The sequence below is a fragment of the Merops nubicus genome, unplaced genomic scaffold (assembly GCF_000691845.1).
Source record: "Merops nubicus isolate BGI_N331 unplaced genomic scaffold, ASM69184v1 scaffold13970, whole genome shotgun sequence".
In the NCBI taxonomy this organism is placed as follows: Eukaryota; Metazoa; Chordata; class Aves; order Coraciiformes; family Meropidae; genus Merops; species Merops nubicus.
The window spans coordinates 18,848-33,521 of record NW_008584909.1 but is presented as its reverse complement, the minus strand read 5'-3'; the positions used below and the strand labels follow the sequence as shown (position 1 = coordinate 33,521).

The following is a 14,674-nucleotide window of genomic DNA, read 5'->3' as shown; positions in this document are numbered from 1 at the left end:
TCAGCAGGAGAATGGACAAACTGTTGAATGCACTGTAGCTCAGTATTTTAAGGACAGGCATAAATTAGTTTTACGCTATCCTCACCTTCCATGTTTACAAGTTGGACAGGAGCAGAAACACACATACCTTCCTCTTGAGGCAAGTAAACTTGCAGATGATACTGCATGCTGGGAATGGGGGAGGAAAGTTCATTCTGGGAATGGTCAGAGGAAAAAAGGCTTGAATATTTTTTGAATAACCAACTTCAGAAATCATGTTATGCAGCAACGGGGGCGGGGGGGAGAAAACATCCCAGTTGTGTTGTGATTTTTAACTTCCATTGTGTGGGGATATTTCAGGTGTGCAACATAGTGGCAGGACAAAGATGCATAAAGAAACTCACTGACAATCAAACTTCCACTATGATTCGAGCAACTGCCAGATCAGCACCTGACCGTCAGGAAGAGATCAGCAAATTGGTGAGTGCTCTGTCAAAGATGAGCCAAATGTAGTGAGGCACTTTCTTTTTTCCTGCTATTGGCAGGTAATGAATAGTTTGTGCACTACACACAGGTGGTGGGCTTGGTTTTAAAAGTCTTTCTCCATTAATCAGACAAATACATTCTCACAAAAGATTTTCAAGTGGGTTTTTTGGAGCTTTACGTGAAATTTTCCACATCTCCAGGTGGAACAGACAGAGACTCTGGTTGAGTGGCATCAAGGGGTATGTGCCTAACTACAGGCTATTACAGAAAGTTTTAGATCTCATGAAAAGAACTTCTATTTCTGCAAGAAATATCTTCATTCCTTTTAATTTCAGATGCGGAGTGCGAGTTTTAATACAGACCCTTACGTTCGTGAGTTCGGAATAATGGTGAAAGATGAAATGACAGATGTGACTGGTCGGGTCCTGCAGCCTCCTTCCATCCTCTATGGAGGCAGGGTATGTGGAACAGACACTCTGCCAGCTGTGACAACTCCTGGAGTGTGGTTCTTTAATCACGTTGGGTGTAATGGCATAAATCATCACGAGTGAAATGTTGAGAACATAAATATAAGTTTTGAAAGTCCTTCAATAGAATGGCTATTTGGCATCTCCCTTAATCGCTGCTTTATTTCTGGAAGGAAAGCCAGGTTAAAAATGCATTTATGTGAACTTCAGAGAAAAATGTGTGTATTTTTTCTTCACTCACCCTTGTGTGTTGCAAGAGGAAAACTGCAAATAGTGGTTCAGATCAATGCATGGGGAAGAACAGAGACAACTTCAGTTATTATTGTTGATATTTCCACTCTGAAATCTTCTTGACCTTCTGGTTGTTCTTGAGTCATCTGCGTGGAACAGCTGTATTTAGAAAAACTATCTTAAGGTGTTATCTCTATCAGCATGTTTTCCTCTGAGCTGTCTCTTCCTGTGGGAGTACTTACTCACAGGTTTTTTCTTCAAAATGGCTTTTGAGATGACCTTTCTGACATAATCTTCCTGCTGTGGCATCTTTCAGAAAAAGCTTGAGAAACAGGATTTTCTATCAGTTGTATAACATGTCTTGTTTTTATACAAGATGAAAGCTTTGGTAGCTGGGATAAGTTAACTTGTGGCAACTTTTGATGAACCTTTTTTAGATCCTGTGTTGCCAGCTGAGAATAGTTCTGCCCTAGGCACAAATCAGACTGTTGCCTCTGTAAACCTGCAATGGGAGGAGGATCTTGTCTTCTGCCTGAAGCTCTTCAGACAAAATGGGGCAGATAAGCTCAAATCTTTCACTGGCAGGTTAAGATAAACCAGCTTTTTTGCCCAGTTCTGGGTAGGGAGAGTGCTCTCATTAAATATTCTAGCATAAGAGGAACAGAGGGAACAAGAGCTAAATGGCAGCTGAGTGATGGAAGGTTGGAGTGGGGGAGGTACTGCCTTTAGCAGACACAACTGCAGAATAAATTATCAGGCTTGTGTATGTGTCCTGAAAAACTCCTGTAGATTTTAGCTGGTGCTGCTGAGTGAAAAGGCAGACACAACTTGTCTAAAACATCTACAGGATGCTAATACTTACAAGGTAATTAACATCACCAGAGCTACTTTAATCATCTTATTATATCCCTTATCCTGTAGATAATCCATCACAGTGATGCCTGCTTGGTGGGGAAGAAAAAAAGTGTTGTGCAGGTCAAAGTTGAATAATTGATCATCTTTTGATAGCTTGTTCCTATTTTTTCTAGAGCTGAGTGACATCGAACCACTATTTGCCTCCACTTAATGATGTGTAAAATATTGATAATACTTAAGTTGCTTTTGGGAGTTCACTGAAGGGTTGTAAAGTCATTGTAGAAACATATGTTCTTGTTACCATTACATACCAAGCATGAGTGTCTGACTTACTGTCCTTCTGTAATGTCTGTCTGCTGCTGATTTATATAACCCAAGGAAACCATCAACAATAAAAATGAACAATATGAGATTTACTTTTATGAGCTTTAGTTTTCCCCTGGCTGGCAAGCTGTCTTGCTGCAGTGATAGAGTGATTTTTGTAAGGTAGAATAGATGCTTGAACAGTACAGAGAGACCCGAGGATATAAATGGTTGGAGGGAAGTAGAAGCTAAAGGAGTTCTGCTAGCATGAATCAATTTTTACATTATTATATTGGTGTGTTTGGTGTATTTCCTTCTTACAGAATAAAGCAATTGCTACACCAGTTCAAGGGGTCTGGGACATGAGGAATAAACAGTTTCACACTGGCATTGAAATAAAGGTTTGGGCAATTGCGTGCTTCGCTCCCCAGCGCCAGTGCACTGAAGTTCATCTTAAGTAAGTGTTTCATAAAATGGTGATTTTATTATTTATTATGTGTGGAAATAATATAATTTCACTTAATTCTTTAGGATATATATTTTGTTAAATTGTTTGGCAATACATTTTTAACAGTGCTTTTGAAGTTTTGTCTCTCATAAAATGGTGATTTTATTATTTATTATGTGTGGAAATAATATAATTTCACTTAATTCTTTAGGTTATATATTTTGTTAAATTGTTTAACGTGTGGCAATACATTTTTAACAGTGCTCTTGAATTTTTGTCTCTGTGTTTTAAATGATGCCAATATGATTTCAATGAAATCATCATCTTCAAATCCTCCAGATCAGACTTAACCAAAAGCAGCTAATGCTGTATGGCAGGTTTCTGGCCAGTGAGGCCTGGGGCTGAGTTTAGGATGACTGAAACAATGTAATGATGGGTGTTAATCATGAAGCATTTGTCGAGAGTGAAAGCTAACATCTGTGGTGTCTTAGGTTCTTTTCCTCGTTGGACGGAATAGAATTATTCATCCAGGACTTGTTTAAAAACTTCCTTTTGAAAGCAGTCCCACCTTTGTCTAACACTTTCTACCCTCTAGTTGAGTGCAACATACATGTTGTTTGCAGGATAAGGATGATTAGTTATTTTGTTGACTTCAAGCATTTGAATGAAACTTTTAGATGTGGTTTCTTCATGTTTGGATGCAACATGAAGGCTGAAAGAGAGTTGTTAAGTGACATCATTGCTGGAGCAGGGAAGGTGTGTGTAGATGGGTTGTCTAATCCCTTCTTTTGCCCACAGTTGCTTTTCCTCCATGCACAGGCAAGTGCAGCTCTTACAGCTGCCTCAGCAGGTGACTCAGCTGCTCTTTGGAAGGTGAATGCAAGACAGTGATGGCTTTTAAAAGTGTTGTTGTAACACTGTTCCTTTAGGTGGTTTGCCAAACGGCTTGGGAATCTTTCCCTCACAAGTGATGAGGAAACAGTGGGAATCTTACCTTTTACTTCTTTTCCCATGGTATAGGGCTAGGGACTTGTTCTCTCCAGATGTGCCAGAGGATTTTTCCTTCCACGCTGTTGCTTGTAGTGGAAATGCTGTGTAGGAGAAGTTAGTCAGTTTTGAGGGATAGGCAGAAGTCTTCATCATGGTAAGCCAAAGTAAAATTCCCTGATGGCTTAGATGGCATTTGGCCTTACTATTCAAGGACATTCCTTCACAGGATGAGTATGACTGCATCCAGATGCATCTTGTTTCCTTGTAGTACATCTTGTTGAACACATTGGAGCTCAGCCACTGTAGATCCATCAGAGTAAACACCTTCAAAATTCCTAAAAGTCTTCAAAATCATCTTGCTTTAGCTCTCAGTAACAGAGAAGAGTACTTTTCCTCTTAGAAGTGCATCTGTAAGGATGGTGTGTAAGCTGAAATCCTGTGCTGTTTACACTTGCACTTTCTGCCACTGTCTCTTTCTGCTTACAGTGGTGAGTGCTGGCTCTGCCAGGGAAGATTCTTATGTGCCTCTTTTCTGCAAGAGCCAGGAGGAGACAGGCTGCAATGCAGCATACTCTGCTAGCAAGGGGCCTGAGGCAACCTTCATTGGAAAACCTCTGACAAAACTAGGTTTTCTCTATTTCTGACCAGTTCCATCAAAGGCGTGACGTGTTTGTACCATCCTTTGAGAAGATTTGTCTTCCCCTCCAGGGTACACCCTTCCTCTGATATCTAGCAAGGTTTTTTCTTGTGAATTATTATTGATGTTAGATGAATTTGCTGAGATACAGTTGCTGGTAACTTCTGTTGGTTGTCTTCCTCACCAAGAGAACAAAGGAACTTCAGTCATTTCTGCAGGGGAGTATCAATCACACTGAAGTATGCTAGAGCAGGCTATCCCAGATATCATCGTAGCAGTGTTTTTGCAGAAAGTAGTTTGGAAATGAAGTTTTTTGTAATGGTGTTATTAATACAGAGTATTTCCTCATCTTCCCCTATCTTCCCTTCAGTGGCTACACAGGCACAGGCATTTAAACATCCACTCAGCGTAAATTCCCATGTTTTCCAATGGCACAACTCTGCAACTTTAACAGGATTGTGCCATTAAACTAGAACAAAAATCCAGATGGAGTTTCTACCTGAGAATCTAATGTATTGATTTACATCCTGTAGGTCCTTCACAGAGCAGCTGAGGAAGATCTCCAGAGATGCAGGAATCCCCATCCAGGGGCAGCCGTGCTTCTGCAAGTACGCCCAGGGGGCTGACAGCGTGGAGCCCATGTTCAGACACCTCAAGAACACTTACACTGGGCTGCAGCTTGTTGTAGTCATTTTGCCAGGAAAAACACCAGTCTATGGTCAGTAAGTGCAAATTGTGAGCATGTCTGCTTCAGTCACAATTTCATATGTTTACTTTGTGAAGTATCAAAATGAGAGAAGTTTAATTCTGGTTTAACTATCTAAATTCCACTTAAGGAATGGACTGTAAATTAGTTTTATTTTTCTTGTGCTGCATGATTTATATTTTCTCTATGCTTTTGCCTTTCCACACTTTTCTTGGTGGTTGCATTTGTGATGTGGTTTGTGAGAAAGTTTAAACCAGGGCTTTTGTGACACTGGTAAAATTGATGTGCATGGATTAAAATATTTACTGTAATTTGTGTGCTAAAAATTCAAGTGATTGAAGAAGTAAGGACCTCAAGAACCACATAGCTTTTAGAACATCTTTGCTTACTCATGCCATCAGCATTTGGCAAAAAAAGTTGAGTGAAGGAGATTTCTGCCAATCGATGTTCTTCTACTTAAGTTTTTAACACTTGGGTTGAGAGGACACACATGCATGGAAGCTGAAAACTTAAACTGGTTTTTGAAAACAGATTGACAGTTAGTGTGTTTTACATAGACATACCCCCATAGGTTTTAATGTGTTCTGGATAAACCATGCATTTTTGGTTTTAAGTAACTCTTTATAGGCAAAACTGCTCATTTTTCACTTGCCTAATTGCAGCACCTCCCACTGTTTTTCTCCCATAGCTTCATGAACTCTCCAGTGGCTCAGATCTACCAAGTAGCTGCAGATTTCTTTTATCCCATCCCTCACCAATTAATATAGCAAAAAATAGTTTTCTAACTTTCTTTATCCAAGATTATTTCTTATAAGATAAAAAGGAGATTTTAAAAGGAACCTTAATTAAATAGTACCTTTATTACAACATTGAATTCAGCCTTGCAAAAGTAGTGGCTCATCTCAGGTTTGTTCAGTAGAAATTCAGTGTGAGATGACATTTTCACTGTCCCTGCTTGGCATTAAGAGGGGACTCTCTTCTCTGCTTAACCACTGAGAGGATGTGGTACAACTCTCATCTGCTTTCCTTATCATTATCTTTAATTACGGTTATTTCTGCCCCTCTATAATCATCTGTATTTTCTCTGTGCTCTTCCATACTCTGCACTTCTTATCCCCACAGTCTTGCCTTCTCTGCTTGCCCTGCTCCTCAAAAAGTCCCTTCCCCTTTACTGTTGCTGAGGGGGGATTGCATCTTCTCGAGCCTGTCCCGTGTCCTGAATTTCTTCTTTTTCTGAGTGTAAAAGCATGACTCTCCTAAAGCCTTTAAGTCTCTATTCTGTTAACAATAGGATTTTATTTTAACCTTTTGAATAGCACAGTTCTTCATGAGTTTCTTATGCAAGTGATAAGCGTGCAGTGATAAACTCATAAATGTTACTGAACACTACACAAATATTGCTGGGTAATGCTCAGTGTGTTACTGTTAGACTGCCTTTACTACTCCAGTGTTTAGTAATTAAATAAGTGCTCATCATCCTCTTGTCCATATGACCTGCTTCATTAGCCAAAGGCTCTTCCATGGTGATGATGAGGCACCGTAATTCCAAAATTACAGTGAGTGTTATTTAAAAAAAAAAACATAAATCTTGGTTAAAATAAGTTAAAAGATGTGGAACCCAGGTGCTGTGCTGATGGCATGTGGAGCAGTCCAGAACTGGGCAGAGCTTTGTTGGAGGCTGGGATTAGATTTGGCGGTTGGATTTCTTCTTGCTTCTTCAGGCTTAGTGGCCACTTTGCTGCAAACGTAGGTGTGGCTCACTGTCTCTGAGGGGACTTCTGCTGCAGTGCTGGATTGGCAACGTGCAGGGGTTTGTTTGTGTTGCAGCGGAGGTGAAGCGCGTGGGGGACACGGTGCTGGGCATGGCCACACAGTGTGTCCAGATGAAGAATGTGCAGAGGACAACACCACAAACCCTCTCCAACCTCTGCTTGAAAATCAACGTCAAATTAGGAGGCGTGAATAATATCCTGCTGCCGCAGGGAAGGTGAGCCCTGGGTCAGAGGGAGAGGATGCTGTATGGTGAATAGAACATGGGTCATGTTGAGATAACAGGGTGCTTTTATCTCTACTTGTAGCACTGTAGTTTAAGTGACTCTTCAGAGAAACTACCTTTTGGCTTCTAATAAGTAGTCCCTCAAAAGTAAGGTTACAAAGACTGGAGAGGAATCCTCATTCCAGTTGAAATTTATAATAAAAAATATTATTATTGCAACTGACCATTGATGTGTACAGCTTTCAACTGATTGAAAATTGATAATATTTTAGTTGCCTTGTTTTCAGAATCAGAGACCATATTGAAGAGTAGTGCCTTTTCCTTTATTGGGGTCAAAATTCTTCGTTTTGTTGCACGTCTTAACTTAGACATATAAAAAAGCAGAGGCTGGGAGCAGAAAACTCTTAATTGGTTTCCAGGTCCATTTTACCTTGTGATTTCTTAGTAGTATTACGTGAAGTTTTAGTTGCACTGTGACTATATTCTGTGAAGTTGCTTTGATACTGTTGAATTCTGTATCTGGCATGACACCAAAATCTGTGCGTATTTCAGTGGGAGTGAAATAAGTGTCTTCTTGTTTGTTAAAAAAGAAAAAAGAGGAGAGATCTTGCTGTTAAAGACTAAATTTGGTTTGTGTATCATGTTCCATTTTCTTAAATTGAAACTTTTAATCAGTTTTATTGAAAAAATCAATGACAATAAATTCTAATGGAAGAATGAACAAAACACAGCTTGTTTTGTCTCACCTGTGCAGGATAGAGATTTTAATCAAAATAAAAAACTAGGTTCCTATGTCAGTAGAAAAATGGTGGGTTTAGTCATTGCGTTTCAAGTTGTAGAGAGAGCTTAGGGAATAACCTGCTACGTCATTCTTGGGAGCCTGTTTCAAAGAAGTCAGCATTCTGGTTGGTAGAGATAAGGACATTTTCACTTAGGTGTAGTCAGGCCAGTCAGAAGGCAGCTGCTGAAAAGTAATCCAACAAATAGTTAGGGGGAGTTAAAGGAACATGTTATAAGAAAGGATATTTATTTTGTATATCGTGTTAAATTCTGTTTATGCAACTAAATGTACTCAGCCTGGGTAACATGCTTGTTGGAGACTCCTATTAAAGCAACTAAAAATCATCATATTAGAGTCTCCATTTCAGAAAGGCATGGTGGAGGGTTTTTTTTTTCCTAGTTTTGTTTTTCAAAAAGGAGTTAAAGATACGGCAATGGAAACAAAACAAACGTGTCATATAAGTAGTTTTATGCTGGATTCATAAATACAAGGTCTCTTTTAAGTGGCTGGTGTTGACAACAGTAATGTGGTCAGAAATTTGAGTTGTGCTCAATGTAGCAATACATTGCATTCATGAAAATGGAATTAAGTAAAAGGGGGGGCAAAAATGGCACAACTACAGACGTCACCTGGGCATTCTGGAAGAGCAGGGTTTGGGTATTTAAAACAGAACTCCTTAGTGACAAATTTTTATTGGTTGAGGGGATGAGACTAGAACAGCTTTTTATTTGTATAATTGCATTCTAAGTCATGTTGTTGTAATTACCTTCAAATTCCTTTTAGAGATAGTCTGAAAACAGCTGAATCTATCCACATAACCTTTCCCTGCCATACCCACACGAGAAAAATCTGGTGGCCTAAGATTTCCTCTTTAAAATTGTTTTAATGAATAGAGTTGAAGCTTGTAACTACCAATGTGGTGTTTTGGTGTTCTAATCTTGATGCAGTAGATTAGTAACTTAAAGGTTTGTTTAAAACTTCGAAGCATAGTTTTAAAAAAACTAATCTACTTCTAAAAGAATACCTGTGATAGCCACATTTTTTTTTTTTTTAACTTCTTTTCCAATGCTGCTTTTTTGTTCAAAACCAAATTCGTAGCATGTGTATATGTGCAGTCCTTCAATTTTCTCAGATGCTATTTAATGCTAAAAAAATAAACTTTTTTTTTTTCCCCTGTGGTCTAATTAATAAAGGCTGCAATTCTCCAATTTAAAAATAAATAATTGCTTTTTTTAAACTCATTTTAAATTGAAAGTAACCATTAGGTATGCTTTAAAAATATTCCAAAGTACTTAGAACCCTAGTCAGGACTTCTTAGTCACTGTCACAGTGCAAGTGACCAACTCCAATCAAGTGCAAACTGACTGATTGGCTGTAGGAGCACAGAGTGCTATGTACGTGGGGTATAATGTGCTTTGTTCAGTGCAAGCCTTGCTGCTCTTACACATTTGCTTTCTCCTTGTCAGGCCACCAGTGTTTCAGCAGCCTGTCATATTCCTTGGTGCAGATGTAACTCACCCACCAGCTGGGGATGGAAAAAAGCCTTCCATTGCCGCGGTGAGTCCATCGGCCTCAGCCCCTGCTCTCTCCTGCTGCTCAGCTCTGCATTGTGTTACTTCTGATTGCCTAATTACAGTATTATAAATTATTTCTCTGCAGGAATCTAATGAAACTTTGGAGAGCTTGCTCTGATGCTAATTACTTAAATGTGTGCGTTAGCAGCTCAGGCATTTTACAAGCTAATACACAGAGGAGCTTTTCTGTTAGCTATTTATCAGCAACCTGTAATAAGCTGGTGCATGTTTAAATCTGCTTTTTCAGCAGTTAAAAATGTGAAGAATTTACTTACAGCTGAGGCTGGCTCAGTTGTGGGTTTTGGGGATTCAAGCTTCCTGGCAACACAAGATGTGCAGTTATCTTTTGGAAGGGAACTTCTTAAATACTCGAATGGCTGTGGCTTGCTTTATGTCAGACACCTGTGGTGGCTGCTTTCCTTATTCAATAGTGGAGATCTCTGGTGACAGTCTGTGCACTCTCTTAGCCTGTGGTGCTACACAGACAAGTACCTGTTTTCAAAAACTACACAGCAGTATCCAGGGAAAAAACAGATGGAGCTGTGCTTAGTTGTGATTTTTGACATACGGAATTTGGATTTCAGTCCCATGTCACTTCTACAATATCTGAATTTTGGTGTTTTCATAAACAGAAAAATCCCCTTTTGTGGGTATTTCTGTGGTGCCTCACATTTCAGTTTTGCAGATCCATGCAGTGTCCCAGAAAGGGACTCAGTCGTCAAGAATTCAAATTCCTGTGGTGCACTCCTAGCTAAATCAATGGTTTCATGGTATAAGTGCTCCAAATTGTATTTGTTTTGTTTTGATTTGGTTTTTTTTTTTCAGTTATGTGTAGGTGCCAATAAGAAATAGTCTTTTAGATTTAAAGTAAGTCTTCTGTTTCAGCAGGGTATGTTACCACAAGTAGACTAAACTCAAAGGTCTTTCAAGCACATTGTGATTTTTGACTACATCTGCACTAGGTCAACCTCTTAGTTTACAAGATAACTGTTAAAGAGATAGAGTTATCTTAATGAAAACCCTCAGTTAAAGTGCTTTCAAGTTGATTTAATAGTGAGCATTTTTTCTGCAGGTTGTAGGAAGCATGGATGCTCACCCCAACCGATACTGTGCCACCGTTCGGGTCCAGCAGCACCGCCAAGAGATCATCCAGGATTTGGCTGCCATGGTCAGGGAGTTGCTCATTCAGTTCTACAAATCGACTAGGTTCAAACCAACTCGTATCATCTTCTACAGAGATGGTGTTTCTGAGGGGCAGTTTCAACAGGTAATGTTTTTCTGTTTGAGATTTTGATGGTGTAGTTTTCTGGTCGTAATCTAGTTTCGTGTAGGTGGAGTTAGGGGAAAAAGTATATTCTCAACAAACTTTTTGGGTTCTGCCTGAGCAGAGAAAGTGTTTTCATGTTTTTCATGAGCCTTTTGAAATACTTTCCCCTTTGCAAAATCATAAATGATAAAGTATAGTTTTAGCACCCCAGTTATGTTCAACAGCTGTGACCTGTTCAAGATACATTGGGCAAACTGTATCACATGGGACTTGGATAGTAATTTAAAACCAAGTGTAAGCTAATTTTCCTGATATAATTTTTTTTAATTTTTAACCATGATTAATAAATGCTGTCTTTTCACACTGGCACTTTTATTTCATTCCTGATACAACAAATACTTCCTTATATTTTTTGTTTACTTAAAAGTACAATATTTTGTGAAATGTTTTTCTGTATAGTCTAAAGATCTTTACATAGTCTTTACTGTCCAGTATTATGATATTTAAATTAAATGTTATTTAAATTAAAAGATAGAAAATTTAGTGAGCTTCCCAAAATCCAATGAGAAGGGCGTAAAATTGATTTAGTAAACTTGAGTAAAACAATATTTATGAGCTTTAGTTTTTTTTCCATTTTTCACTGATTTTCCCTGAATTTTTAATTTATAGTTAACCCAAATCCCAAATCATTGCTTCTTGTTTTCCTGCACTTCCCTTTCTCAGTTTTGATGGATGCTTGTAGTCCTGCATAAACTGCACAGTGCTGGGAGTGAGTGTGCAGTTGAGCAACCCTGCATTTTGTCCTTTGTACTAGTTTGAAAAGTAATTAGGCTGTTATATATTCAACAGTCTAATTAAATGTTCATTTGTATTTGGCAGTTTAAAAGATTTTGGCATACAGCTTATTAGTCCAAGCTTTATGCTTGGAGCTGAACGAATATGGAACCAGCTCTCTCCTGGCTTAGGAAACTGGTGATTTAATTTGTTCTTGTTAAGTGAAGAAATTAAAGTTTGATCCTGCATGCTTTGACATCTCATTACCCTGAGTGACAGTGCAAGAAGGAGCATGATAAGTAAGAGTAATCTGTAAGATAACAATCTTTCATATCTATCATACATCTTTATGTTCATGATTCAGGTTCTCCATCATGAGTTGCTGGCTATCAGAGAAGCATGTATTAAACTAGAAAAGGATTACCAGCCTGGAATCACATTTATAGTTGTGCAGAAAAGGCATCACACCAGACTCTTCTGTACAGATAAAAATGAACGGGTATGTATGGGCTAATTGGGACCAGCAAGTATCTAGCAGGCAGCCAAGTTACCTATCACTGCTTGCTTAAGCAGTGTTGTTTATTTTAAGCAAGAGACTTGTTAGAAGAACTACATAACATAGTGGGTGAGATCTCTATACCTGGAAAGTAAAACCTTCCTTTTTCTGCTCCTTTATAATAGACTGGCACGAAGCTTTTATGAAGTGTCAGCAGGATGTGCCTTTCAACAAGTCTCCCCATCCTTTTGGAAATTGTTATCAAAGTCTTCACATGTCCAGTTGTTTGTTTGGTTTTGTTTTTTTTCCACCAAAGGAGTCAAGGATTGAGATTGATCTGAGTAGTGTAGGGTTTATGATGTAGGTGTCTGTATCTGGAACAATTACCTCGGGTACTCTGTTGTAACTGGAGATCTGTTCAGTGTTCCCAACACCCTTTGAAGCATATTTGGTCTGATTCTAGTGTTATTAAGTTCACTGGTTTGATTGCCATTGCCTGCACAGTGACTCTTGGGTTACCAGCTGAGATGTAGACACTGAAGTTGTTAGGTAAAGTGAACCCTACACATGGAGAATCTTCACTTTTCCATTAACTCTGCCTTTAAAGTATCTGAGGTGTCTGTTGTCTTGGACACAGAGTTTGGTGTATCAAGTGTCACAACACGTGACTTTTAGTACTGAACATCTCATATTGTTTTGAGTCTCCCACAGTCATCTTTGTATCTATGTGAAGTACAAATAGACATATTTGATTCCACCTTTCTGCATGGAGAGGAGACTCAGCAAATCTGGGATGGAGTCAGTGCTGTCAGTGAAACGTTCCTAATGGCAAACCTCTGTTCACAGATAGGGTGGTCATGGGGTTTTCCTTCTGTCAGGCTCTTCTGTGTGAGCATGTGAAGCCCACTAGGCTTCAAGACAATTATAACTTCTAATGCTGACTTGAATGTGGGTTTTCTATTGATAGCATGCTGTGATTATACTTGGATTGTTATAAAGTAAAGAGTTTTTTTTTAAGTTCTGCTTTGAAGTGAAGTGTTTTTGAGGGAAGAAGAAGCTTGTCTTAAAACTATGGATTGTCCTCTTTCAGGTATAAACAAGAAAAGTTGCAGAGGAATAACCTGTCTTGGAATGGGAAGGTGAAAAGAATTTGGCAAATCAGTTGCAGGAAATTCTTTTTACATGAATCAGAAAAGCTAATCTTTGTAGGTAACTCCTAGGCAGATCTTGCAGCTTGCCTTTTTTCCCCCTCTTCAGTAGAGACACCCCAGAGTTTCTGTTTTACGTTTCAATTTTTCTTATTCTTGACATTTTGCTTTTTACAGATTTTTTCCCTTGTGTTTTTTTTTCCTTACTATACAGCTGAAAAGAAAAAAACCCTTGCATGCTGTACTGTATTTGCACTCTCTGTTTGCACAGGTTGGGAAAAGCGGAAACATTCCAGCTGGTACCACAGTGGACACAAAAATCACCCATCCATCAGAGTTTGACTTTTACCTCTGTAGTCACGCTGGCATTCAGGTACAGCATTCTGTGTGGGGTGGTAATATGTTCAAAGCTAGCACTGCCTGTTGGTGTTTCACACGTTCTTTGCACAGGAGAGACAGGGCACAGCTCACCCTCTGTATTTTGGCTTTTCATCTCTGCCATGCACAGTGCTCTTCTGTCATTGTTAAAATGCAAAACAATGGAACTAAACAGTGAGGAAGTGGTTTTAGTTTATTGTGCTTCTTTCCTGTTTGAATGGTAGCGAGGTAGTTGGGCTATTTTACGTAGCTGCCTCTTGCATTAAATTCTCTTGAAATGTGCATCCAGTTCCTGGGAAACAACTAATACACTTAGATAGTATCACTGTAGTTCCATATCTTCTTGTAATTTCTTCTTCCCAGTCAGAAACAGAAGCTATTAAACCACAACAGTACTGAAAGTCAAAATTTGTTCTCAAAAAAGCATAATCAACATGGGCCCAAGTTGGTTTGCTTTTAGCTGTTAATGTTTTGCCTAAAGCTACCTTCCCTGGTTGCCTTTAGTCAGATCTAAGTTTCACAAGACTAAAGTGCAGTTCAGTACAATCATTTAACTTCAGTGACAGGGATTAAATCCTGGAGAATGGAATCCAGTGCAAAAATGCAAAGGGATCAGTTCTATGGGGAGCGAGGATGGAGATCACTTGCCTTTTGGAAGGAGAAGTTTGCTGAGGCACATGGAATTGCTCACGTGAACTTCGAGGAAGCGGTCGCCTGTACTGCATGTCACCGTCACCCGCAGAGGTGGAATTTTAAAGAGGTGTTTTTGGAACGCTGATGTCCTGTGTGCTCTGCCTCCAGGGAACAAGCAGACCTTCTCATTACCACGTCCTCTGGGATGACAATCGCTTCTCTTCGGACGAGCTGCAGATCCTCACCTACCAGCTGTGTCACACGTACGTACGCTGCACGCGCTCCGTCTCCATCCCGGCGCCGGCGTACTACGCGCACCTGGTGGCCTTCAGAGCCAGGTATCATCTGGTGGATAAAGAACATGATAGGTGAGTGGAACAGTTTTAAATAATTACAGAATTTAAATGGAAACAGGAAGTGGGCTTGGTAATTCCGAGGTCAGTAGGATCCCCAGTTAGTAGTTGAGTAGGGTAAGTTTGGTCCTACCACTGAATTATGTTGTGGGCAAAAACTGTATGTGCAAGG

The 14,674-nt window shown here is 39.4% G+C and overlaps 1 protein-coding gene across 1 annotated transcript in view; it reads left to right on the top strand.

The window, feature by feature from the left end:
- Window positions 1–14,674, top strand: part of AGO2 (argonaute RISC catalytic component 2) — a 29,598-nt gene that overhangs the window by 14,477 nt on the left and 447 nt on the right. Inside the window, 11 exon segments of the mRNA XM_008945844.1 lie at window positions 8–139; window positions 340–459; window positions 801–923; window positions 2,645–2,778; window positions 4,930–5,114; window positions 6,930–7,089; window positions 9,346–9,436; window positions 10,526–10,720; window positions 11,859–11,993; window positions 13,410–13,511; window positions 14,318–14,517. Of these exon segments, the coding sequence (XP_008944092.1) occupies window positions 8–139; window positions 340–459; window positions 801–923; window positions 2,645–2,778; window positions 4,930–5,114; window positions 6,930–7,089; window positions 9,346–9,436; window positions 10,526–10,720; window positions 11,859–11,993; window positions 13,410–13,511; window positions 14,318–14,517 (1,577 nt within the window).